The 27,244-nt window shown below is 41.4% G+C and overlaps 2 protein-coding genes and 1 non-coding gene across 3 annotated transcripts in view; 1 reads left to right on the forward strand and 2 right to left on the reverse strand.

Annotated features, from left to right (window-relative positions):
- The window catches only part of CASD1 (CAS1 domain containing 1), a 30,253-nt gene extending 27,820 nt beyond the window's left edge, over nucleotides 1-2,433 (reverse strand). Inside the window, exon 1 of the mRNA XM_040593397.1 lies at nucleotides 2,020-2,433. Coding sequence (XP_040449331.1) covers nucleotides 2,020-2,152 — 133 coding nt within the window. The 5' untranslated portion in view covers nucleotides 2,153-2,433. The remainder of the gene's footprint in view (nucleotides 1-2,019) is intronic.
- Nucleotides 2,434-10,592: 8,159 nt separating this feature from the next.
- TRNAN-GUU lies at nucleotides 10,593-10,666 on the forward strand. Its single transcript has one exon. It is a non-coding gene; the product is annotated as a tRNA-Asn (tRNA).
- Nucleotides 10,667-19,869: 9,203 nt separating this feature from the next.
- The window catches only part of COL1A2 (collagen type I alpha 2 chain), a 40,333-nt gene continuing 32,958 nt past the window's right edge, over nucleotides 19,870-27,244 (reverse strand). Inside the window, exons 42-52 of the mRNA XM_040591801.1 lie at nucleotides 26,750-26,857; nucleotides 25,306-25,359; nucleotides 25,094-25,201; nucleotides 24,863-24,916; nucleotides 24,408-24,515; nucleotides 23,700-23,753; nucleotides 23,461-23,568; nucleotides 22,799-23,045; nucleotides 22,189-22,379; nucleotides 20,849-21,091; nucleotides 19,870-20,284 (exon numbers count right to left, since the gene is read on the reverse strand). Coding sequence (XP_040447735.1) covers nucleotides 20,138-20,284; nucleotides 20,849-21,091; nucleotides 22,189-22,379; nucleotides 22,799-23,045; nucleotides 23,461-23,568; nucleotides 23,700-23,753; nucleotides 24,408-24,515; nucleotides 24,863-24,916; nucleotides 25,094-25,201; nucleotides 25,306-25,359; nucleotides 26,750-26,857 — 1,422 coding nt within the window. The 3' untranslated portion in view covers nucleotides 19,870-20,137. The remainder of the gene's footprint in view (nucleotides 20,285-20,848; nucleotides 21,092-22,188; nucleotides 22,380-22,798; nucleotides 23,046-23,460; nucleotides 23,569-23,699; nucleotides 23,754-24,407; nucleotides 24,516-24,862; nucleotides 24,917-25,093; nucleotides 25,202-25,305; nucleotides 25,360-26,749; nucleotides 26,858-27,244) is intronic.

The raw sequence follows: 27,244 nt of genomic DNA on the forward strand, positions 1-27,244 counted from the left end.
TGATTTTTTTAAACATACTGCCTGCTAATTTCATCTTTCAGCTGATACTTTTTATGTTATGACACAATCACAATCAATTTACCTTCCCCCAATAATTTATAATATTTGAGACTACTAGCAAGTTACTAATTTTCTGTCCAGGCTATAGAATGTTTATATATTTTATTACTTCTTGTACAGAAGCTGTTTTATTCTTCTGCCATTCATGTTGCTCTTTTGTACACATTTTCCAAGCTCTATTATATTGCTACTAAGAGGGGGGTGACCAACGTTACAGACAATAAGCGAGGTGACAGTTACCTTTGGCTGTGCAATATCACTGTGAAATCTTGTTTTTTCATTAATTGCCAAAAATATCCTGACATTTGCTGAATTTCAGATGTTTGAGATCACTGAAGGGTTGTAGAATGGTCTCTCAAGTGCCTCTGCTTTTATCTATCCTAAAAACTTTTTGTCTGCTCTAAATGCTCCACCCTCACTTTCTGAACTGTTTCTATCTTTTGAATGTTGTTTGTTGAAAGAAGCCCAAACTGGTAACTCTGTTATCACTCCCATTCTACACCCCGGAAAGCCTCTTTTACCCTGTAATAGCTTCAAGAAACTAAAAGCCTGGGCCAAAGGAACTTGTTGAAAGCTTTGTGAAAATACATACAGACCACATCAACTTAGATAAAGGCCTGCAGATTCCCACAGTTTTGCGATTTGTGACTCATCCTCCTCACTGACTCTCTCATAATATATTGTGTTTGTGCATATTCCAGTTTCCTTTAATCTGCTTGGTATGGCAGTCTATTTTCTTAGACCGGTCTTGCAATCCCTCTTTAAAAAAGCATCACATTTGCCACCCTCCTTCCATCTAGTTTTGCGACTGATCTGTGCCTTAAGGAACACAGCACTACAGGCAAGTTCAACTGCTTCATGCTTGAGCTCCTCTTGAATTCTGTAAATGCTTGTATCTTGCAATTTAGTACTAAGCAGTTTATCAGACTTACTAGAATGCCAGCCAGAGGAACTGTATCCACAAAGATCTCTATCCCCTTCCCCATTTCTACAATAAACTGCCTCAGTCTTGCCTTCTGTGGACGCTAGCAGCGTTGGAATACGTCATCTGTTGTCCCAGAGTAAACAGAGCTATAGTGATCTCTCTTTGGATAAACTTTTTATCTACCCGCAAAAACATACCATGTTTTTTAGCATGAATTGGAAACTAGAAAATATTTCCTTTAGCAGTTTCATTAGCGTTTACAGACCACACCAGCTTCGGGGCCAAAACAACCCGAAAGAGGAGGAATCGGGAAAGCTCCCACGACCCCCGCGCACCTGTGCTGCCCACCCCTCCTTCACCAGCGATGGTCCCCAGACCCTGGTCACTGCCTCCTCCACGGCCACTGCCACCACGTGAAACCCGACAAACTCTTTATTTCGCTTCATCCACCAATGAGGCTGGATTTTGTTACGTTTGAGATAATAATGCAAACAGTAAAAGAACATACACCAAGTCTTAGACCGATTAAGATTTTAATCGCTCAATTGCACGTTAAAGGTCGTTAATGGTCCCGCACGGGAGCGGTGCCAGGGAGGAGGGCACCCTCCGCCCCTGCAACCCCACCTGCAGCCGTGCGGCTGCACACACCGCCGCAAGGCCCCAGGCGCGGGGCTGCGCCCTCAGAACGCCGCACCGCCGCCCGACACGCCCGCCCGCGCCGCGGGGCCCGGCCCGGCCCGGCCGGCGGGAAGCTGCGGCGACCCCGGGGTCGGGCCCCGCCGTGGGGTCCCCGCCGCCGCCGTCCCCAGACTCGCCTCCCGCAACAGCCGGCGCCGCGCCGCGCCGCGCTGCCCCCGCCGCCCCAGCCCGCCGGGGCAAGGTACGCGTGTGGCCCCCGCCGCCTCTCGGCCCCGCGGCGGCTGCTCCGGGCAGAGGCACCGCCACCCTCCCTGCACGGCCGCGGCCCCCGGGCTCCGCCTCCCGCTGCCCGCCAGCCGCGGCCCCCCGCGGAGCGCCCGCGGCCGCCCTCTCACCTCGGTAGCGGCGGGAGGCGGCGTGGCAGGCGGTGAGGAGCAGGACGGCGCCCAGCGCCAGCGCCTTGGCGCTCCTCACGCTGAAGTAGTAGTTGATCTCCCGCTTGCCCCCGGTGTAGGCCAGGGCCGCCATCTTGGCTCCTCCATGACAACAGCGTGCGATGGAGCGGGCGGGCGCAGCGGGGCAGCACTGGGTCCCCGCTGGCGCCGAAGGCAGACCCCACCGCTGCCGGCTGCCGCCGTCCCCACCGGCGCGGCGGAGAGGAGCCCGGTGCCTCGCTGCCGGGGCGGAGCCGCCGCCGCCGCCGCCACCGCCCTCCTCCCGGCGTCGCCGCTTCCCCTCCCCAGCGCTCGGCTCCCCGCCCCGCCGGGGGCAGCTGGGGCCGCAGGCGAGTGCACGGGGGATGCTGCACCTGAGCCGGGCCGTGGCGGCTGGCGCTGGGCGGGCCGGGGCGGGCTTTTTTCCAAGCAATGCGATTTGTAAACACTTGTCACTTAGCTGACTCGGTCAGGCCAGGCTGGGAGACGTTCACTCCCTCTGAACGAGGGTAACGCTGTGCAAAGACACCGTACCGTGTTCACGGATTTACCTGGGTTCACAGGAAAAAAAAAAAAAATAGGGAGGGTGTGTGTGGAAGGTGCGTGTTGCGAGTGAAATGCTGGAATCTTACAAAAGGGAAACCCTGTTCCTCCACAGGCCGTCACTCGGGTCGTAGCGGGGGAAGGTGCAGGGCGGCGGACCTGCGCGCCGGGCCCTGCCCCCCCTGAGGCGGCGGTGAGGGGCTGCGCCAGGCCCGGCCCTGCGGGGGCACGAGAAACCCTGCCGCAACGCCAGGTTACCGCGTCTAACCCGTAAAAGCCATATGTAAGCAAACATAAAACTCAGGGAAAGTGTTCAGTAGGTATTCACACAAATAAGGGAAAAAAAATGGTGAGCGGTTGTCAAGCCTTGGGTTCACGATGAAGTCCTCGGTGTGCGTGGCAGACACCTTCCCTCAGGCCCAGCGAACTCTTCATTCAGACTGGCAAAAAAATAAACGGAAAAAGTTTTTTTTAACTGAGCAGGTAAATTACCACCATGAATTAGCTGGATTGTAAACACAAAAAAAGCGCCTAGTTTTCATTTCACCATCCTTACATTTCCCTGTCATTCAAAAAGCACTCATCTGGAAGTTCTGCAAATCCGTGAATTTGATTATTCATTTAATAATACATGACGAAAATAAGGTGAGGGTGGGGGGAGTGAAACATTTGAAACAAACCCAGGAAGTTTACACACTGCGAAGTTTTATTTTCAAATATTATCTGAAGAACAAGAACTTCAAGCATTATGCAAACATAGTGTGATATAAATAAAAAATTGAGTTCTAAGTATTCTGCTGATGTGCACTGTTACTATATGTTTAATGTATATCCCATTTCCACCCAACCAATGTCTTTACTATCTGCCACCTTGTACTCTATATTGTTTTCTGTTCAATCAATTCAGTCTGTTAATTCATCCACATTCTTAGTCATGTTTTTAAATAATAAAAACACTTTACTATTTTAAAGTGCTCAGGTTTATTCTTTCAGGGGGAGAGCAAAAAAAAGGACCAGGTAAACTCCCAAGTGTACAGTTTTGTGGTTTCTAAAAAAAAAAAAAAAATCAACAAAACCAAACCAACAACAATAAAAAAACCTCTAACGAACATAAACCTCCAAACCTGGTCATAGTATGGAGTCTTCTACACCATTAGCAAAAAATTCCCATTCATGTATTATTTTTTGGTCATGCATCATTCAAAAAGCCAAGAATTTTCAAAACCTTCTGACTGTGAACAAACTTTATTATTTGTTAAAATATTCCTGTTAGTGCTTAGCTTTCTTTGTGTCCTCATTTCACATATGTTCACGTGACAGCTGTAAGCATTTTACACTCTAAGAAGCAACTTAAACGTTAACAGCTTCTCTAACTGAAAGTATTCACTAGAATATTTTTTCAGCTTTTTGCATTGTTGCTCATTAATGATTCTTAATAGTCTTATGAAATGCATCTTTCCTGCAGTCATTGAGAACCACAGATACTCTTCTTCGTTTGTTTTTGTAACATTTATTTATGAACAAGTAAGACTTTTCATCCAACCAAATCATATTTACTTCAGCCTGTCTTATTCTGCAATATAACTGTTTGCTGGCTATGTTGCAAGTCTGCAAGATGCATTTATTGCTGTGAGTGTAGCTCCTCAAAACTTACCCTAATTAACACGGTTACTATAAGCTGCATAGATGCGGAAGGCATGGACTTCAGCTGGAGCTCCTGGAGTGCCGACTCAGTTCTCAGTTAGGATGGCTGCAGTGCTTGAGCAGGGAAATTTAACTTTTTCTCTCAAAATTACTAAAGTATTCAGCTCTCTACTGCATGATAATCTCTCTGGAGAATGTCAGGGATCTTCAATTAAATCAGCTTTTTCCTGTGAAAGAACAGCAGAAATTAAGAAAGTTACCATCCAAACAACCATACTTTTATTTATAGATATCTCAGAAAATTCCAACATCCAGAAATAGTGGCTGTCCCACAGCCTTTGGAGGACACCTTCAGATCTGCTGCCTGCCACTACAAGCCCCTGGGCAGTCCTCGTTTGCTATGAAGCACTAACACTGGCCTTCAGTGATGCCTGAAAACCCCATGTATAGATTACATCTCTGTTATCTATGACTGTACAAATGCATACCAATACTGTTGCAGGTTGAATATCTTAATTAAGAGAATCCACCTACGTATACTAAATATTTACATGGATGTGAGCAAGGCATTTGCTTTTGCTTCATCACTCCTTTGGAGACATTGCTTAGGTGTTCAACAAGGGAGATCTTCATTTCAGCCAGAAGCTTTTGGCTGAAGTGCCATGAGTTAGGAAGTGATTTGCGTGCAGGCGGTCTCACTTCTTACACGTACCTCCTTGTTTTTCGCAAGCTAATTGGATTTGGCATCATTACATATACCTAAGTAAATCACACCCAAACCACTATATATAGAAGGCCTGATATAAAAGGCTAATTAGGGATTGCTAAGTATCCTGTGAAACCAGCTCCAGACATGAACTATTATTAGCTAGAAGCAGCTTGGTAAATTGGATGTCTGCTTTATTTTCTTCTCTGCTGATAATGCTCTGGAAGTAAACCAGAAGTCTGCTAGCTCTTCTGCCTCAGTCAGACCTCAGCTTTTGGTTTGCAAATGCTACAGCTTCACATTGGCTTTCTGTTTGCTCTGCTGGAAGCACCAAAGGCTGTCCGTGGGAGGGGAACACCCGGAGCAGCCACAGAGAGAAGACCCAGTGAGCAGACAAGCGGTTCCTTTGAGAGGCAGAGGACATGTGACGCTACGATGGGATAATGTCTATGCATATCAGGAGTAAAAAACATGAGGAGGGATTTCACATTTCTATTTTCTACAAATGTAGCCTTGGCTTAACTGAATCCATAATTTTCATGAGAGACGGTGCTGCTATGTATGGTCACTAATGACAGAAGCTAAAAATATTACCGTGGGGTTTGGCTGCACTATTTCCCCTATGTGGCAATATAATAAAGCAACCAGGAAAGGTGGGCTTCATCTCATCTAACTCCACCCACTTGTAGTGAACCAATCTATTTTAAACTATCGTCAGCCTCCCTCTATAGAACTGGTGCAAGGATGGTGCTGGTAATTTACTCACAAGTTAAAATAAAGTGGATGACACCATCAGGAATAGCAACTCTCTGTTGAATCTAGATACTAAGTTTAAATTGGACAGATGTAATTTACACATATATGATTTTAGGTGAGATAATTCTTTTTTTACTGCTTCCTAACTTTGCTTGGCAGGCTCAGCATAAATGGAAGGAGAACCTTGTGCCATGGGTCAAACCTGGCATGGTAGGCAAGTTTGCTGACAAGCCTAGTTCACAGTAGACCTCCTCCTCTTGATCTTCCTGTTTTCAGCATTATAGCCACGTGTAGCTGCTGGAGTTAGATCTGCTGTCCTCAGTCCAAGTCACAAGGCAATCCCAAGGACTGTAAGCATGTAAGAACAGATAAAGTGACTACTATAGCTATTACAGAGAGCTGATATTTAAACACTCTCAGTCAGAGGAATACTCTAGGGCATTCTTGTGTGATATTTTCCCTTTTGAGCTTTTATATGCCTATAGGAGTGGATTTACTAATAGGAGTAATACACTAAGCTAATATTTATAATATATAAAGCTAATAGGAGTGTACATACAAGTATATACAGCAAGGAATATAGGCTCCAGAGCTGGAAGAAAAAATGTGGCTTACCTATAATCTGTATGTTTCATAAGGAAAATGTTCATATGTTCATATGTTCATAAGGAACATAGTACTTGTTGCATACTAACTGGAATATTCTCTGCATTACCTTACAGGTTAAGTGTTGAGTAATCAGTCAGTAGGATTTGCCATACCCCAAACCATATCACATCTTAATTTAATACGTGCATCATTGTCTGATTGCTCTGGTCATACTGTAATTCCAGAAATAAAGATGTATTCTTCCACAGATTCCTGGGTAGAGCAATATTTTCTGTAGTGCAGCTTTTCCTTCAGCAGCTTTTGCTTTTGTGTACTTGCCATCAGACATTATAATTGCTACATTTTCAGCCTCATGGTGGCAATCAATCTTTCCATAAGCATCAAGTTTCCATGTGACATGTGCATGCATGGTAGCTATCTATTGCAGATATTTGATTACATTAACGAAGAGGGAGTACAGAGAGTAAGAAGTTGTTTTTTTTCTCAGTGGACTTATTCAATCAAGCAGTTTACCCTTAGTACTGTCTCAGCCGAACACTGAAAAAAATATACCACCAAACCTGTAAGACTTTGGAAATTCTATCACGAAGTACTGCTTTTACAGATCTCTACTTTTGTAAGAGTTATAAAAATGGTTCCTCAGTAGTCTGTACTAAAATAAAGCTAATATTAAATGAAGTAGTTTTGAAATCACAAGTAAAAGGATATGTTTAGCTTTATCAATGAGAGAGGTACATCTGCAGTTCTATAACATGAAGCTTAATAGTGTCTTCATTTCAGGTTTCTGTGGATCTGAAATAGAGGTGGATTGGAGGGATGGAGACAGGGAAGGGAAACAGGCAGATTTCAAATGTCTAAGTCATCTGTCCTCTTCCATTAAGGACAGTCAGGAGGCTGCGCCGCTGCATTGTGGGCTGTGGTCATCACTGTGCAGCTATACAGTTTTGAGTCTGGACAGGGACTCTGCGTGGTTCATTAATGCAAATCGATTTTTCTTTCAGCTGCTTAGATCCTTATCCTCAAAACTTTGTGTTCGTCAATGTAATGGGTTAAGAATTTTCAATTTAGATGAGTTTCTTGGGATGAAGGTACTATTTGTTTCCATTTGCCCCCTCTCTTTTCTTGACTCCCAATTGTGAGAAAATGGTAGTCACTGTTAGCTCTTTGTCAAACTGGCTTATTTATTTTCATCAACACTTCATTTTCACATTGCTCCTCTTCCTGGTTCCACCTTATGCTCCTAGATGTGTCTCTTTAAAATTCAGGATTCTTTATATTTGTGAGGCAGTCTTTGGAAGCCTACACAGTCACTGTCCAAGCCGTGCTGTGTTCATGGAGCGTCGGAAGCCTTCTCCTCTGTTTGGCTGCCAGCAATACAGATGTCGTGCTGTAATTACCGTGTTCTCTTTAAAACACACAGAGAGACAGAGAGAACATAATTTTCATTTCTGTCCATGTGGTATCTAGTAAAAATCATTAATGCTAATAATGATTAACATTCTGTTACATTATAGTACATTAGTAAGCTGTCCGATATTGGTCCATTAAAAAATACTTAGCCTTGAGTTTGAAAAGTCCTACATCAAAGTCTCAGGCAGCTTATGCTTAGTGTGTGTCTAAAACATCTTCTGCTTCAATGGTCACCTTTGTCACAGATGTTAGATAGGTGTGCTCTGATGAAAAGGCCTGTGCCTGTGTGAGTAAAAGTTGATTTTCATTTAATGATCATCCTGACATGAAGCTGAAAGGCAAGGAAGTTCCAGGAAGAACTTTACAGAAAATACTAATTAGGGAATACAGCAAATGGACTAAACCAAAGTAATAAAAGATTGCATGAAAGAAATGCGTAGGCAGAATAGTTTTTACAAATTTAATGGGAAGGAAAACAGTACTGATTGTTTCTACATTTAAAAATGTTAAAGAACATCAGCTAAAGAAATCTTGAAAAAATACCAGTAGGTGGTCCAACTCTTAAGGATAAGTCTTGCCCAAGATTCAGATTATGAGCTGTAACAGATTAAAAATTCAGTGCATCTTGAAGTGCAAACATCTGAATGACCATGGGATTCCTCCCAGGGGAGCAATGACTGAGTGCACATTAGTTCTAGGGGTTAATATCTAGCTGCTAATATAAAGCTGCATTACTACAAATCTAACAGGAAAATGTAACTGACTTTTCATCCTGTCGCTAGGCCAGCTAGGTCCAGTCTTTAGCCTAATTTTTATGCTTTGTGCTACTGAAACAAATCTGGTCATTGTTTGTGCTCAGATTTCTCTCTGTGTTGTTTCTCTTTCCCATGATACCATCTTAGCTTAGGCCTAAAGATGAAGTTTTAAAATATAATTTATAAGGTATTAGAAGTCCTATTAAAAGCTCTTTAAAAGTCTTTTCACACAGCTACTTGTCTGCTAGTGCTGCTTGGACAGGCTTTACTCTTGTTTCTACTGTAGGAGGAATATTTTTGCTCTGTGCTTGCGCAGCATCTATTCTTACAGTTCTGTTCATGCCTTGTGCCTGTTGGTACTGTTCTGTTTTCAAAGCCTGGAGTCTGTAATGGGGTCAGCAATCAATATAGAGCAAAACACAGCAAGGAAAAGACTAAAGGAAGGCAGGCAAACCCTAGAAAATGATCAAAAGAACATCATGAAGAGGCTCAGCTAATGAGGAAAGTTGGATTTCCTTGGAAAACAATGTTCACAGGCATAAAAGCACTATAAGGAAGGAGTGACATTTTGAGAGTTAAAGGCGGGTAAAAAATTGCAGCAAGAAAGCAAAGTTTTCCTGATAGAGAAGAAGGTTGGAAGTGAAGCAACTATTATTGGCCTGCATTGATGCCTGGAATAGGAAAATATCCCAGTGGATAGGAAGCCACTGGGATGGGAAACCAAACCCAGTGATCCCTGAGACTAGACAGAGGCAAACTTCAATGTCACAAAGGACATTTGGATAAATAAAAAATAAGGACAATGTAAGTATTAATGATGAATGAAGTGACATCTCCTACGGCCCATGAGAAACTGGAAGAATGTTCCACCAGGTTTCAGCCCTCAAAGCTAACCAAACTGTCAGCTGCTGTTGTTTTTCACTTGTGTATGTTTTCACTCATGTATGATTGCTGCTATTTTTGTACAGTTTAGTGGTTCAGAACCTCTCCAAAATAGAAACTAAAATATTATAACATACCAATGTCCATAGGCGAGTACTTGACTAGGCTGTTTAGTGCTGCTGGAGGAGGGATGCACAGCAACCCCTCCACCTGGCCAGACCGGGCATGCTTGCCTGAAGTCAGGGAAGTATCCCTGGTTGTTGATTTTGACAGTGAGAGATCAGGCCTTTGGAGGAGGGCTTTGTTCTCCCTCTGCCACCCAATGTACCTTCTATAATAAGAACAATCTTATTTTCCACTGTGATTTCTTTTGGGAATATGCAGGGTGCTTGTCCTGGTTTCAGCTGGGATGGAGTTAACTTTCTTCTTAGTAGCTGGTGCAGTGCTGTGTTTTGGCTCCGATGTGAGAACAATGTTGATAACGCGCTGGTGTTTATAGTTGTTGGTGGGTAACGTTCATACTAAGTCAAGGACTCTTTGGTTTCTTGGGCCCTGCCAGCGAGAGGGCTGGGGGGGCTGGGACAGCTACCTGAACCAGCCAAAGAGGTATTCCATACCATGGGATGTCATGCTTGGTATATAAACCTGGAGGGTTGGCGGGGGGGATCGCTGCTGGGGGACTTGCTGGGCATCCATCAGTCAGCAGGTGGTGAGCAGCTGTGCTGTGCATCACTTGTTTTCCTTTTCCCTTTTCCTTTGGATTTTACCCTTTGCCCCCCACTTTTCCGTTTTAATTGTCATTATTATTATTAGTGTTGTTCTTACCTCTTTATTCTGTTTAAATTATTAAATTCTTCTTATCTCAACCCTCATTCCTTTTTTTTTTTTTTACATTTTACATTCCTTTCCGATTCTCCTCCCCACTCCTCCAGGTTGCGGGGGAGTGAGCGAGCGGCTGCGTGGTGCCTGGTTGCCGGCCGGGGTTAAACCATGACAGTGCTGTTGAGTTGTTTTTGCATTTAAACCCTGAATTACTTAGTTCCAATACGAAATGCTCAACTACAATGAAACATTGTATTGTAAGGGTTTTTTTCAGCTTGAAAGATTCTAGGATATAGTAGGGTTTAGTGCAGAGTATCTCTGCTACATGGAATCAATGTTTTTAGGAAGGCAATTTTATTTTAAGATGAAAAATTAGTTATTATTTTGAAGAGAATGGTAACCGGGGAGTCTCTGTGGCGCAATCGGTCAGCGCGTTCGGCTGTTAACCGAAAGGTTGGTGGTTCAAGCCCACCCAGGGACGGGCTTGCCCCTTTCCTCTGCCCATGGCAGGGGGCTGGAATGAGGTGCTCTCTAAGGTCCCTTCCAGCCCAAGTTGTTCTATTAAATTTTGGAAGACAAATTCTCTGTCAGCCTCAGGCTTATTCACACACTACTTTGCTGAAGTACCAGCAGAGGCTTAACAGACTGAAATATTTCCACAGGTCATTATTTGAAGATGAAATTGCACAGAAATATTTTAATTTAAGCAGAATATTACAAATTGTTCCTTTAGGGTTCACATTGTTCTGGCATACCTGTTTGTCTATACGGTGCTGTGTTGCTGTGAGCTCTAATGGGTCTGTGTAATTTTATGATATTGAAATATAAACATATATATACAAAATATCAACATGGGCTACTGTGTACCTCAGGCTTAGCAAAGATTTGTTACTTAGGAATTAACAGGTAGCTGAGTAGTTGTGCTATTTCCAGAAATGTTGTGTGAAAGCTTGGTGAGCTGAAATCTGCAGGACAGCTGTTATTGTTTGCTTCTAGCTTTAAATCTCCTGTGCATGGCACACTTTAATAGTTGCTTTTATGACAAGCATACAGATCTAATTAATGACGGTCATGTTTTTGCTTATGCTTTAAAAACACTTGTACTGAGAAGCTTAACTAACAGAATATGACTTTCTTTAAAGCCTAAGTCCGGAACAAATCCATATGCAGTGAAACCACTGAAGCCCATATCCTTCAGCAGCTCTCTCATGTTAGCATTTTCTGAGTCAGCCCTTCTGTCACAGGGAAAACTGATAGGGCTCCCTCTCCACTGCCCATCTGTGTGTTTTCACGGTATGTGCAAGAATTTAATCTTTTTGAAACGTTCCTTTCTCCAGTGCTGGAGCACAAGGATCTAACTGCTAGTAGAGAGGCAAGGGAAATGCTGGTTTCAAAGCTGAAGGCAAAAACTCTCACGTACTATCTATCGACTTGGGAGAAGGAAGAAATTGGCTGGTAAAGAGGTGAACCAGTAACAAAGGAAAAGTGCTGGCCTTGATCTAGGTGCAAAAGAGCAGCTAATAAAACCAGAAGAGATCTTTGGTCTTGCCTGTTGGCTTTGACAGAGTGTAGGCTTCCACCCTACAGATAAGGCACCAGTCTTAAAAGCACCTTCTGCTTTTCAGAAGGTGGCTCTGTGCCCTCACGGTGGCAGAAGAGTGCAAAGCAACTTGTAAATGGGAAATAAATCCGAGCCGGTTTTCAATACACTAGATCCAGATTGTATCAGATACGCAGTTTACAATTGTCGGTTTTTAGAAGATCATGCTATCATAAATTTCAGAGCTTCAGATAGCGAAAGGCTATGAGTTTAACTTACATAATTATTTAAACTTCATAACCATGCTAAGAAACAGACGAAGGGGTCAGTAAGAATCAATGCAATTATTCTTCATGTGTTTGAACAGTGTGCACCATCATGATTGTGGCAAACAGGTAAAGGAGTTGTTAGACAAAGCCCACAGAAAACAGCTACTTAGTTGTTGCATATGAGATTTATGCTGTATTTATGTAGAATTAACATAGGGAACAGGTTTATAGACCAAGCTTCTGGAGCAGAGGATAAGGGGAAGAACATTGATATGGACCTGGAAAGAAGGTGAGAGAGAAACTCAGTTAATCCAAAGGTCGGTTCTTGGCTTATCATTTTATTAACAGAGTGTTCACACCTGGAATGATACCCAAGTCTTGTTGCAAAGAAAGAATCTATGACATCCTGATATACAGAAAACAGTAAAGGCTGTGAAGATGTTAATGTCATTGTATACAGGGCCAGAGGAACACTGGCTTAAACATGAGCAAGGTCTTAGAAAAAGTATTGTTTACTATTGGACATGCTTGTCAAAACACCTTTTTCCTGGTTAACCTGTGGGCAAGGGGGAAGGGTAGGAATGTCATTCCTGAATCTCCAGAAGACAAAGAGCTCATAGTCCCAAAGGAGCTGAGGGCATCCTAGCTCAGGAGGAGGGAGCTGAAACATCAGTTCCTCTTGCCTGGAGCCAGCCAAGGACATGTCCTCTGTAGGCCCAAGCCACCAGCTTGTCTTGCACAGGGAAAGAATTCTTAACCTTAGCTCTTAAGATACTCAACAAATTGGAGACTACTAACTAAACCAATATTTTCAAAAGTTACTACATGAAATAAAGTATTTGAAGTTTGCACCACAGAACCAAATATGGAACTGAAAAAGTTCAAAGGACCTCCTGTATCTGTTTGCAAATGAATGTAGCTGAAAGAGATGATGATACACACTTTAATTCTACTCTTTGTGTCCTGTGAGGCAGGTGATCTTCGTGGATGTGGTTTGGCCTTTTGCTCCTCTTCAGAAGAATAAGTGGAGGCCCTTTGGATCTCACTGCAGAGTCTGGGGAACCAATCATTTTTGGTATACGCAGCTTCTGTAGGAATTGAGATTTTAGATAACTGTGGTAAACCAAACATGGTGTCAAGATAGGCACAGCAGTAACAGCCATGATGTTCCTTTGAACTGAAGAATTAAGAGTGAGTCTTACTCCCTTATTCCCTCTAGATACTGAAAAATTAAGGAGAAGGTAAAAAAGACTATCAATCAGAAACAATTGTATGCGTGAAAAGCATTTTGCTTTTTATTAAAATTAAGGAAGGCTTTGTGTAGGTGACTTCTCTTGATATATATTCTAGGCACTGTTTAGAGAACTTACTGGGAGTCAGGAGCAGAGACTGACACCTGAAGATACTAAATATCTTAACCAAAAAGTAGTGGTAAACACCTTTGAAAAAAATTGCCCAGAAAAACCTGTAATCATTATGGAGGGAGGATTTCATGAAGACAAAACCCTGTCCTTTCGACCACTGGGTAGAGAAGATAATTTCAGCAATCAGGCTATTGCATGATTTTCCCAGGCCTGAGAACCTGGCCATATTTATTCCTTCAGGGAAGAGTACAAAAATAATTTGCATATGGCAGTGAGGTAACAGAAGGAACCACTTTAAAACAAAATCTAAGCGTAGAACTAAAGCTGGCAGGTGAGATAGCTTACCATGCTGGTGTTACGAAGAAGGTGTGGAAAGGAGAATGGGACAGATATTTCTCCAACAGTCATGAACATGATAGAACCACTTGAACAGAAAACCAAAAGCAAATTCTGGTTTTTAATAGGAATTTTCTAATTATCATATTATGTAATTATTTAAATTAGTGCTATTTAATATTATAATACCAGCAATAATCAATAATGCCCTAATTAAATGTTTTAAATAATTAATTGATTAATATCACTAATCTTTACAATAATTATAACATTTAGTTATTACTACTACTTTATTTAGTTATTCAGACATCCTATTGTTCCAGTCAGTTTTTAGGTACTGTAGATTTTTTTTTTAGAAAGAGTATGAGTAGGCTGAGGAAATGCTGCTCTTCTGGATAGTTTGAATTTTAACAAAATAGTTCAACCTCAAGACACAGGATCAGAGATTCCTTTCTTGCTTTCTGAAGCAAGAACTACTTTCTGTTTGAAAATAAAGATGCATAATGATAGAAAGACAAGGGCCGTGCCATTGCCTGCCTTTGCAGACAGTAAGCCAGGGCCTGATTCTCCCCTGTTCTGACTCTGATATGGAGGAAAGACTCCTGCCATGGAGTTATTGCTTCAGGGACTTGATGCAGAAGTTGATCATATCAAACACCCAATAAATGCTACAGCTGGTGTGTTGTCATGGTAAGTATCTTGGAATAGTGGCATTTCTGAAATAACCCTCTCAGCTGATTTCTACTGTGACAATTTGTGGAGGAAATTTGTGCCTTCCATCAGTGCTGAGAGGGCATCTAAACCCATTCTCACCTCAGACTGATTTCCTGCCATTTTCCCCCACTATGAACCTTATGTTAACCCTGTACATGTATTCCTGTAAAGCAGAATTATCGATACCCAAGTCCCGCTGTGAGGTCTGGAGGCTTAGTAGATTGTGAATGATTTACTCAAGCATGGGTGCAGTTGTTAACAGCTTCCACTTATGCCTCAGGACAAGGCTTTCCTTGCCTTGCAAAATTAACTTCTGATCTTTACAGAAGTGCAGGCAGGCAACAGGAGGACAAAGCTGAAACCTTGCCCTTGATTAAGATAAAATTAAATAGTCCAGAGTGATACCAGTATGAATGAAGCACTTAGAAAGGGAGGTGGTGTAAGTACTTTACTTCTCCAATTGATTTTCTTGTGTGAAAACCGAGGGCATGCTCGAAAGCTAAGTTCCTGACCATGGGAGCTGACTGAGCATCTAGCCATTTGTTAGGAACACAGAGAGGAAGAAAGAGATGCCTGTGAGATGCCATCTTCAATTTTATTCCTTTCTGCCACCTGTGTCCTTATGAACCTCATAGCAGTGTTGTGGGTCTGGACAAATGGAAGGAACCCAGCTCTGCGTTCCTCTGTAAATTAAATTCCTTTTGCTCTGACCTGTTCCAGGTCACTACCAAACGTACTGCATACCTAAAATGACAGGAATCCGGTCAACAGCAGTACCTTTGCACAGAGGTGGCTGCAGGAGACTGATAGGTGAGTTATGGGCAGCCTGTTTACAAGTATTTGCTTCATTGAGGAGCTATTAATCACATGAATTTGCATTTGCTATTTCGAATTCATAGAACCTGACAACTGACAACAACAAAAGACTAAATTATTATTGTCTTGAGTCTTTTTTACCCCAAGTAAGACTGCAGTTTGCTGCCAGGAGCTTTCCTGGTTTGGATAGGTATTCTTCTGATAACCAAATATATTTTTAGGATGAGTTGTGATGCTGATACTTTGCAGAGATGGCCCTTAGGGAAATTCTTGGCCACAGGCAGCTCAGAAGATTTGGATAGTAACCATGACAGGGAATTCAGGAAAAAAAACCTCACAAAAATACTCTTCAGGGGCTGGTAATTAATGTCTGAGTCAATAGGTGGTGCACTACACGTGTGGAAATGGTGGTGAACTGCTCTGGCTGTTTCACTGAGGGTCTTAAGAACTGGCGTGTGGGAAAACTTTCATTTCACCCAAAAATTTCAGTGACTTGAAAGCAGTGAGAGAAAATGAAATACATGTGTGTTTGGAAGATGTTGACAATAGTTACTGGATTTAATTATATATATTTCAAATGCCTGTGTTCAAAATGGCATTCACATGTTGCATTTGTTTGTTTTGATACTTATATTTGGCTTAATGAGAACCATCATTTCATGAGTAGCTGGAGAGTATACTTAAGCATGGAATCATGTTTAGGAAATTTTGCTCATGTAATACTTGTATTCAGCCACCTATTTTCCAGGAAAGGACAAATTTATTTCAGCCTAAGAATATAGACATACAGTCATTTCTGCGGAAGATCTTTGTTTATGTTCTGTAGATTGCATTCATTTTGCATCCAAGATTTATGGGAAGGCAACACAGAAAACCAGTGGTTTTTTTAATGAGCTCAGGATGAAGCATGAGTAAAGCTAGATGAATTAGAGATAGTCCTGGTAGTATGTCTAAGCACTGCTTTGTTTGAAATTGGTATACATGATTGTAATACTGTAAAACACTGCATCAAGTGGGTGGTAGGAAAGCAGCTTTTAGGAGATCTTGTCTGAAACCACTAAGCACTACAGCAAAACTAATCAAAAGTCACATCAAAAGCTGCAACTTACACCTGTGTGGTAGAAGTGTAGATCTGTTAATTTGTTAATGTTGTTTGTCACTTACTTGGATTAAAAAAAATTTGTCTATTCATAGTCTTTAGCACAGTATTTGTATTTTAAACTGATAAACACAGATCCTTCGGATAAATGTCAGTGGCTCGTGGTTCCCTTCCCAGTGAAGAAGCGGCTTGCTGTGCAACCACTTTCCAGGTTTTGAGTTTCTTTCTGCTCTGTGCTTGTCAAATTTCTGGTGTTCTCATAGCTCTATTTTTTACCTACTTATGCCATGTTCATGCAAAAGCATATGCTACAGAGAGCCCAACGTGCTGCCAGCTGAGCCTGCTGAAGCAGTATGTATCAGGTTGACACCGGGCCCAGGAGAGCAAGTTATGCTCAGGAGGAGTGAGAAAATGGGAGACCAAATTCGTCACCCTCTGGCAACTGTTGTGGTTTTCTTATTCCCATTTATCTGAATGACTCCCCTGCATACTGCGATCACAGGCTGACTGAGAGGGAGTTGTGCTTATGGAAATACATCCTTATAAAAGTGCAGGTCAGCCCAAAGTGATCTTGTCCGTCACAACTGGTAAAATTCAGGCGTCAAGAGGACTATGTAGCAAGCCCAGTTCATACACACAGAGGCACTTCAAACACTTCTGAAGACTTTTTAGTAAGTATGGGTACCGTAAGGAATATTTGCACTTGAGACTTCAGGCTTCAGTTCAGATGCAATTCAAAGCACCTACTGACAGGAGCCTTTTAATCTCTGCTCATCTCCTGGGGACATGATGTAAGAAGAGCTGACAGACAGGACACGTGTATTGATCACACAAGTGGGTGGTCAGTCCCACAGATTCCAAGGAGAAAAATGGTCTGAACGCTGCAGTACTTTCGTTTACACAGTTGCATCACAACTGAGCACCGTGCGTGTCGGTGGCTCCTTAGTCTCCCTACCCAACCTTCTGCAGCTTCTCCAGCAGTTCTGTTCTGTGCAGTACAGCCAGGGCTTGCTGCAAACCTTCTCTTTCACTAGTTACTCCAGCTGTTTTCCATTCCTTCCAGGTTTCTTTCTTGTCCTGAATGCAAACATAAATCTATTTTAACCCTATTGTTTTAGCTAATTTATGCTAGTGGTCGAGGTGCATTACCACTGGTCATACCTGGTCATAGGTAAATTTGGATCCAGAGATAATCCTTATAGGGAGGCAGACCACTCCCAAAGATGATTAAGCTCACTTTACCAGAAGTTTGCTCAACATTTTATATTCCTAAAAGTAGAAAATATGAAGGCTCCCTTCCCTGTCTGCCGTTCATCTCACTTATTTTCAGCTATGAGCCTTGAGAGGAAAGACAGTTTCTTCCATACTGTACATAGCACAAGCAAAATACTTGACTGTGCATTACTTTCTGAAGATCTCAAAACCTGCGGGCCAAACCAAGTATCTCCTTGGTGCTAGTGAGGCTACAAGTTGAGGTGGATGCTATGTATTTTTTGTGCTTTAATTTCCAAATGAGTCCACTTTTGCGCTGAAGGTGTGAAAACACAGAATTCAGATGTTACCCATGGCTGGTAGAAAGGAAGCATTCTCTGCCTAGTAGGGCAGGCTGTGAAATAGATCACAGAGAGCAAAGGACAAATCAGAAGATGACAAGAAACAGTGTCTGCCCTTTCTAAACTTCAAGTATTTAAGTGTAGGGTGTTTCTTTTTCCCTTCTCAGGCAGCAATAGTCCACCTCCCAGTCCTAGCAATAATCTTTGCTTACATCCTAGCAGATTACATAGACCGAGGGATGTAATTTTAGCCTTTCAGTCCTTGTAGGAACTTGCTAGCTTGTAGATAATCTACATGAGAAAATTACCTTTTTAAAGAGGTTAATTATTTTTTTTGACAATAACAAAAATTAGATTTTGAAATACTAAGACAAAGATTGAAATACTAACCATCATGGTCCAATGAATAAATGCAGGTATTTACCTCCGGAATGTTTTACTCACTTAAGAACAAAGGGGCTATATTTTATCACGGCAGTTCCTCTCTTACTAATTCAGCACACAGCTGTGGGCACATAGCAGCTGCATTTAGGGCCATGTTTTGGTATTTACCCTTCTTTCCTTAATCAGTTCATTGCAAGCAAGAATGAAAACCTTTTTTATAAACGGCTTTTAGTGCTTATTCCTCCTTGCACCATTTGGAGCTGCCTTCAGACACTCAGCTGCTAACCTTTGTAGTGGTGCTTTCTTCAGGAGCTGCTTCTGGATATTTTTAATTCATGCTCCTCTCCGGGGGTTCCTGCTGACTAAGCTTGTCTCACCTGCCCCCTTACCTGCTTTTTCTGTTGTCTTCACAGTCCTTCGTGTTTTCTCCCAGTGCCTTCCCAATTTGAGGAACATGGCTGTTGGAACTGCAGTTCATTTCTGTTTTTCAGAAAAGCACTATTGATACGATAGCAGGCTCTTAAAAGGCCTCAGATAAGAAAAAAATTATTAAGGTTAGCAACAGCAGATAGTTTTGTCTCTCATACAGAACTGAGTGAGCTATAAGGGCCTAACAGACACTGATCTTCCTGACAAGACAACTAAATTTAGAGATTCCTTGTGTGGACTTCTGCACATCATTTCAAAAGCACACAGGCACGGTACTGCTGATTACGGCACAGCACCAGCCAGCACAGCTCTCCCAACACCAAGGAACTGTCTTCAAGGGTAAGACAGAAGCTTCATCCTCCTTCTATGTTTAAGTGAGAAAAAGATCCTTCTTTTGGCATTAATCCTGCTTAGCATTTGGAAAAAATGAATTATTTCTGCTTCTGAACTTCTCATACTATGAAGCATAGAGTTACTGAGTTTCTTGTGGTCTTTTCAAAAGGTGGTGTTGAAGAGTCAAGTAGACAATCACACCCTTAGTTGTAGGCAGTCTTCAAATGCTCTAAGCAAATGTTTTACAGCAATGGGCTAAGATAGTTGTAGTAAAGCAAACGTATTGTAAATTCTGGGGATGACTCTGCCAATGCATCTAGGCAAGTAACTTAACTCATTAAATAGTTTCTTTTGGAACACTGGACATGCTTTATTTCATTTTTTCACAATTTATTTAAACATCTCACATATACAAAATACATTTTCTTTCTTTTTTTGAGAAATGTTTATTTTTTTTAACCCATTGTAGAAGATGGAGATGAGATTTAAAAGCAGGAGCACCTGATTTTGGAGGAAGAGGACAAAGATGAGCAAAAATGATCCACATGCTTAAGCTGCGGGTGAGACAGGTCATTCTAAGTTTTGAGACAGATTTCAAAGAAACAGAGAAGTGATATTTTAAATGCTACTAGCACCATCAAAGTTCAAGTATTGGAGATATACTCTGTAATAAAGCAATTAGCACCACTGTATTTTGAGTGGAACTGAAAGTACCTCAGATCACATGGTAAAGTACCTACAAAAGATGTGGATCACACTTGATTTAGTGTATGAGGTAGTTTAAACCTTTGGAAGTTGTGGTTTTAAACTTCCTCTGTGGAAGATATTCAAAGACCACAAGTGGTGCAAACTTTCATGATTTTTTATTTTGTTTTTTTTTCTTTACAAAGGTTGACATTTCCCAAAGCAAGGTGTTAAATCTTGAAAGACTTCCAAGTCCTTTTGGGGCTGTATTAAATTTCATTGCACAATGCTCCAATCAATTCTTCTCCTTCTCTTTCGCCCAGAGTTTAAGCAAGTAGATGAACAGAAGAAATGGAAGGAGTCAGCTTTCATTATAAAAAGAAATGACAAGAGAATAATTTGGGAGAGGCTTTAAGTTAATTTTAGTTCATTCATTTGAAACAGACTGGGCCAATGTCCAAAGCGAATTCTTGGTTAGCGCCGCCAATATCCAAAGGTGCAATGTCAAGGATGGGCAAGCGAGATGGCTTATTTGTTCTGTATTCAATGATCGTTTTGCCCCATTCATTGTTCTTTCTCTGCAAGAGAAGATTCATTACAATTATCACATTGTTCATAGTATTGAGAATTGTTTCACCTGAACAAATAACTTCTGAAGGAATTTCATACTAATTTTGCTGCCATTGTTTGCAAATCAGATACACATATCCAGCTATTTAGATTCCTGATACAGAGAAAATATTTACTTTAATCTTCTGAAGTCTTATGTGTGATGCTCTACATAAACCACCATATTATTCACACTGATGTTAAATCCTCAGTTTTTCAGGACTTAAAGATCCTGGCCTTCCTACAGCTTTGTAATATTTTCTCATCAACCTTCAGCTTACATGGAATTTGGATTTGGTCCCTCTGAAAAGCTTTTCCTTCTTTGCCACACTGCAGGGTACAAGGTAGAATTTGTTTGTAAACTAGTCCTTCCCACTTGCTAAAGATCTGGTATAGCTGTTTTTGTAGGCTATTTATCTTCACTGGGTGAAATTTTGCTGGTCTAAATAATTCTGAATCAAAGCACAACTCTGTCCCTAATCATATGCCTAAGCATGGGCAATCATGGGGCCCACGGTTTCTGCGTTACTTACAGAGCATCCATCCTCAAGAACACTGAAAGTGAATCTGCTGTTGCCTTCAGCTCGTAGTTCAACATCGTTGGATCCCTGCAGTATAACAGCCTTTTTAAGGTTGCCAGTTTCCTCATCCAAATAGGCAATGCTGTTCTTGCAGTGGTAGGTGATGTTCTGGGAGGCATGGTTGGCCAGCAGACGCATGAAGGCAAGCTGGGTGGCCATATCCTTTGAGGTCACTCCTTCATGATTGTATTCAAACTGAAAAACAGAAAGGAACCCACTCAATTGTATTGCTGGGGAAAGGTGGATGCTTGTAATGGAAGTATGTGATACTTGCTCTAGGAACATTAAAGAAAAATAATCACACAAGTCTGCAATCACTTGTCTTGCAACTCCAGAGCTAAAGAGCATCAAATAAAACTAGTAGGGGGTAGATTGAAAACCAGACATGAGTGGATATAGTTAAATTGTAAAACTCTGTTCCAAGATAGGGTGTTAACAGTTTAGGTGGATTCAAAGACAAGATCACACAAGTTCAAGATAGAGAAAACTATTGTTTCCATAGATGAATTGAAACAATACCTGTCTCAAGAAAACCCTGAACTTTTTTTTGAGTGTAACAGAATAGTGTCTGTGGATATTACAAATGCTTACTTCATTCTTACGCTCTTTTACAGCATCTACTTTTAGCCACTGTATGTGGCTAAGAAACAGGACCCTAGACTGTTCTGACCCAGTGTGATCAATCTTATCTTCTTTTATTAAAGATCTTGGACACTGTAATTTCATTGTAAGATCAATTCAATTTCATTTAAGAATTATGTAACTAGATCTCCTTAGCTGTACAAAACTTCATTTATTTACAGTTGGCTGGTACAGTGTCTAATGTGCAAGGAGACATAGTTCTTGTTGTTACTTACACTGGCAATTCTGAACATTACATCTGTGATGGGTAACAAATATCTTTCTGGGAACAGTGTTACATGTAAAAAAATCTCAATTAAAAGAATAAGCAAAGATGTTTTTCTTAACTTTTTCAGACAGTTTCTAGATTGTCTTTATGCTAACATACCATATTCTAGCCCATGCTTCCCTTAGCAATAGCGTTTAGTCATGCTGAATTGATCACTTGCAGACACCAAGAAAAGTTAGAACACTAAGAAATCCTTTTAGCAAACTGTGATCCAAACCAGAACTGCAGCATTGTTCTCTTGAGATAAAAAGTAGTTCCCTTTTTCATACTTATTCTCTAAAAGAGTTTAATTTCTGTGTTTGTGTGCTGAGAGCTGGTGAATTGGGAATTCTTCATACAGTACTGTAGGAAACAATCATCCTCCCATACATCACTTACTTACCTGGGTGCCACCATTGATAGTTTCACCAAACCATACGTGCTTCTTGTCCTTGGGATTCTTGTTCACATACCAGTTCTTGGCAGGAATATTGTCAGGGTTGGCACTGATGCAAGTTTCACCAGTGGCAAAGTCACAGTATACTTTAATGGCATCTGCAGAGCAGCCTTGGTTAGGATCAATCCAGTAGAAGCCTGCCATTGAGGAAAGAAATGCAAACAATAGTTCACTCAGCCTAACATTTGCATTCAGTTTATATTCACTTGTTTAATATAAAAACTCAGAGTTCGTAAGTATCACAACTAGGTACAATACTAAGGTGATAACAGGATAAATACGTATTTTAGATTGTTAACATATAAGGAAGTGTATTTGAAAGCTAGGGTTAAATATTTTTGTATTATTTTGAAAAATTATTGCAATAATTGTTCAACAATAGCTATTAAAGAGCTTTTCAGAATGTCCATGTATCTACTTTCAGTGGAGGCAGAGAGAACATCTTCATTGGTCATTTAGTATTTTCACTGGGTGGCCAAAGATACCATTCAAAGAAAGCTCATACGCTGGAAGTACTCCCTGAGCCAGAAAGGACAAATGTCTCACACTAACATACCACTGCTCCATTCTGGGTGGCTGAGTCTTAGGTCACGGCAGGTGCGAGCTGGGTTCTTTTTGGAGCCTTCTGGGGTCAGCAGGGTCTCAATTTGGTTGTTCAATGTTTTCAAAGTGGCATCAACTTCATAATCCTTGGGTCTGAGAGAAGGCTGATCAGCCCGGTAGTATTCTGCATCATAGCCAACTTCATATCCACCACCATTGGGACCAGGGGGACCAGGGGGACCAGGAGGACCAGGAGGACCCTTAAGGTTTTTGAAAGTAAAAGACAAGAAGCATTTGTTAGACATACGATTCTCTCGGTTAAATGCTTCCACACATGCATAGTCTGCTTAAGTCCTAGTACCCTTAGCTTGAATTTGAGGCTGCACATACGGACTTGTCCTGTGGTGACTACTATGGGCTCAAGCAGAAGATGCACAGTGTAGGACTACCACATCTTCTTTGTGTGTTTGCTGTCTGGCTATAGGGAATGAACAAGGACTTCAAGTTTAGGCCTACTGGGCAAATGTTTAATGTTAAGTAACGACAGACATTTGGAAGTCTCTATGTTTTTTAATAAATAAACCCACACCTTTTCACAAACTGCTAGGCTTTTGAAGTTACTTTCTTGTAACTATAAAATATATGTGTTAAATCAACAAAAAATGTTATACTCACAGCAGGGCCTTGGCTACCGTGAGAGCCACGCACACCAGCAGGGCCAATAGGTCCAGGGAGACCATTTCGACCATCTTTACCAGGAGGACCAGAAGGACCAGGTGGACCCTAAAAAGAAATTCAAACTGTTTAATGACAGTAGAAAATACTAGAAATAGTTTCATGTAAATGGGAGTGTACATATATATTGCACAAAAGGAATGGGAAAGTTACTTGAATATGCTATTAAATTCACATACCCTTGGGCCAGCAGGGCCATTGTTACCAGGAGGACCTTGATCACCATGTTGGCCCTGTTGGGAAAGATACACACATAGTCATTTAAAACATGCAGTGGCACACATTTGTATTTGCATAGTTCAAGAGGGAACTATAGTCATGGGCTCAGAGAATGGGAACCTAGCGCTAATGGCATTTATTAGTGCAGCTGGGGTATAAAATGCCTGTTCTGGGGGTGAAGAGAGAGAGCATAAAGAGGTATTTAAGGGCATAACCTATAAAAATCTATATTATTTCTTCAGATTTTCAGAGAAGGCTTTAAAATAAAGTCATAGTTCCTAAAGCGCATAGAATTTAAGGGGGAGAAAAATCTATAAATTACTTCTGCTTCTCTATAATACAAAGGATTTAACATTTCTGGCCAGAATAAGAAATAATATCATAACAAAGGCAGAGCTTTTTGAATCTATTCCAGCCAAATGAAGTCAAAGTTTCAGGGCAACCAATGGTACTCACAGTTCTAAAGCCAATTTATCAATGGCAATATCAAAACTTGCCAATTTATGTGAAAGGCGTTGACTGTTAGAGAATCTTATGGACTTTGAAAGATGATGCAGAGTGGAGTAAGTAGTATCAACCTGCTGAGTTATGCATATGTAATTCCACACTAGGGTGACCTTATTTCCTTTTTCTCTTCACAGTTAAAATCCTGGAAATCATTTACTTACAGCAAGACCAGGAAGACCCTGCAATCCATTGTGTCCCTTCAAGCCAGGCAGACCTCTATGCCCCTTATCACCAGGTTCACCCTTCTCACCACGTGGACCTTGTGGGCCCTAGGAAGGGATATAGGTGTCAGAGGAATAAAAGAGAAGGTTACAAGTATGTACAACCATCAAAGCAAAAATTAGGCACGAACGCATTCTGCATTGTGCCAGAGATTGCCCCTGATACATATATGTACATCCTGTTAACACACCCAGGAAGTGTGTCAATCCCAAAAGCTTCAGGATCAGCCCATTAAGAGAGAATGCTGATTGAGATTCTAGGTCTACAAATGTTTACAGCTCCCTGAGTGCTACTTTTTGGGCTCATATCTTGAGCATAGCCATGAGTCCTTATTAATAAAGCACGTTTTCTCTTCTTGCATCAGTGCAGTAATGTATTTAGAAGTGAGACTTACAGCAAGACCTCTTGGACCAAAAGCACCAGCAGGACCGACAGCACCAACAGGACCCTGAAATAGGAACAGAAGCAGCACGTCACTGCTGTATACTATACTGAATAAAGGTTCCGTGCTCAACACATTTCAGCAGAAAGCAAAATAATTATCCAGTGCACATACTGTAGAGGTTTCATGCATACAAATGTTAGTCCTGTGTCAATCAGAACACCTGAGGTCTCGTCAACTTACAGGATCACCACGGTTTCCAGGCTTTCCAGAAGGACCAACTTGGCCGTGAGGACCAGGAGCACCCAGGGCACCACTGGGACCAGGGCTACCAGGAGCACCACGCTCACCCTGGCAACAAAGGAATGCAAAAGAAGAGACAGCGTGTTACTTCTGTCTTACACATACTGGAATATTTCTTCCATGACTATGAAATAAAAGAAAAGAACAGTTACCTTGAAACCAGGAGCACCATCACGGCCTGGAGGACCATCGTTTCCAGGATTGCCCTGTTAAAATACCATGACAAAATGTTAAATTCCATCAACCTTCACCTCACATGGAACTGTTAGTCTAATTGCTCCCAATGAGAATAAGAAGACACTAGAATGGGATAGCATGAAGGTAACAAATTGTTCCTTATAGATGCCACTCTCAAATGCCTTAAATATATTAACGTTCTCAGAAAAAGAGGATGGTCTTCAAATATTTTAGATTTTCCAAGTTCAGTATAGAAAATAACTACTAAGTTCTGCTATATTTCTCACAACGGTGGTCTTCATCTAGCTTGCACTCTCGTAAAACTGAGATCTACTTTTTAGATGAAAAATGCTAGGGGTGAGAAAAGAACTTGGAACAGTAGTCACAGCTAAATTACTTTGTTGTGGTACTTCAAGCTTAAATGGCTTCCTTTGTGAATGTATAGCCACTCTATGGACAACCTTCTTCAAGATAAACTACTAACTTGGATGGTTAAATTTGATGGGTAAGTTTATTTGCTGCTCTATGAAGAGCTGGGCACAGTGCCCTGGCCTCCAAGTAATCACCCATGAGGCAGGGCGTTAGAGGGAGCAATTGGTTCCACTGGACTGTTCCCACATTCCCCCTTCTGCACAGGACTCAGGTCCTGCATTGTGTCTTAACCTATGTCAATCTCTCCAGCAGTACCTGCCGCACAGGCCAGAGTTTGTTCTGTCATGCTTTTTGCCTACAAACCTTAGGTTTTGTGGTGAGGGAATGCACATTGGGAAACATTAGGTAGCTCAGCCACAATGTTGAAGTGTATCTGTTCTGTTAGGACTCCAAAACAGCGTTGAGTGTTGCACAAGTCCAATAACTGAATTCCAGTATTTTATGTAATGTGCTTCATATGCCTTCTGAGTGGACCTTAAGTTAAAAAACACTTTTATCTTTAATATCATGAATCATTAGATCCTTTAAATAAAAGGGACTGTACAATTTTTATACTTCCCTGAAAGACATGTATATTGCATCTCACACGATTAAGAAAATTTGCTGATAACAAGCTTTCCTGATAGCTCTTCTATAGCCAAAACCTTATCCCCTGAAATGTACTACTTTTCACAGCTCCAACAATGAAGTAATCTTTTCCCTACTCTGTCTTTCTTGGCAATTAAGTAAAAAGTCAAAAGATTCTGACAGTGACTCCAGAATCTAATTCCAGATACAATCTGTGCCTTGAAGAATTTGTCACCTAGTTGGGGATGGGGAGGGAAATCCATGTCTATTAGAATCCTCCTGTAATTTTTCTTGAAGACACCAGAAGTTATAGGTTTGCTAGCAGAACAGTCTCCAGTTGCATCCATTTTTTCTGTGTATTTGTCTTTGGCTCAGAATAAAAGAAAAGCAATCTTCAAGAGGAAATAAGACATAGCTTACATCACGACCAGCTTCACCAGGAGCACCATTTGGACCAGGAGAACCCACAGGACCAGAGGGACCACGGGCACCAGGAGGACCAGAAACACCCAGGGGACCAGGTTCACCCTAATACAGGAACAGTGGTAACAAAATGTGACATTATAATACAACACAAACCAGTCTTGCAGAACTTCTGACATACAACTAAGAGAAACATTTCTGTGCAATCAATTCTGGAAATGAAAAAGAACCAGGACACAAGAAACATATCTAACTATACCATATATTATCTTAATTCTGTATCTTCTACCTCTTCTATCAGAAAACTCTGATGCCATTCTAAAATATGCTCATCTGCAGACAGAAGTTTGTCTGCAGCAAACAATAATTTCTTCTGCTGCTCTGTTAGGTCCAGATCCTCTGCAGCAGCAATGGAAACAGCAGAATCTACATCTCCTTTTCCCTGGTTTCCTGTAAGAGGAGACCTCAACTCTTTTTTTACATGTATCTGTT

The sequence above is a fragment of the Falco naumanni genome, chromosome 4, assembly GCF_017639655.2.
Source record: "Falco naumanni isolate bFalNau1 chromosome 4, bFalNau1.pat, whole genome shotgun sequence".
In the NCBI taxonomy this organism is placed as follows: Eukaryota; Metazoa; Chordata; class Aves; order Falconiformes; family Falconidae; genus Falco; species Falco naumanni.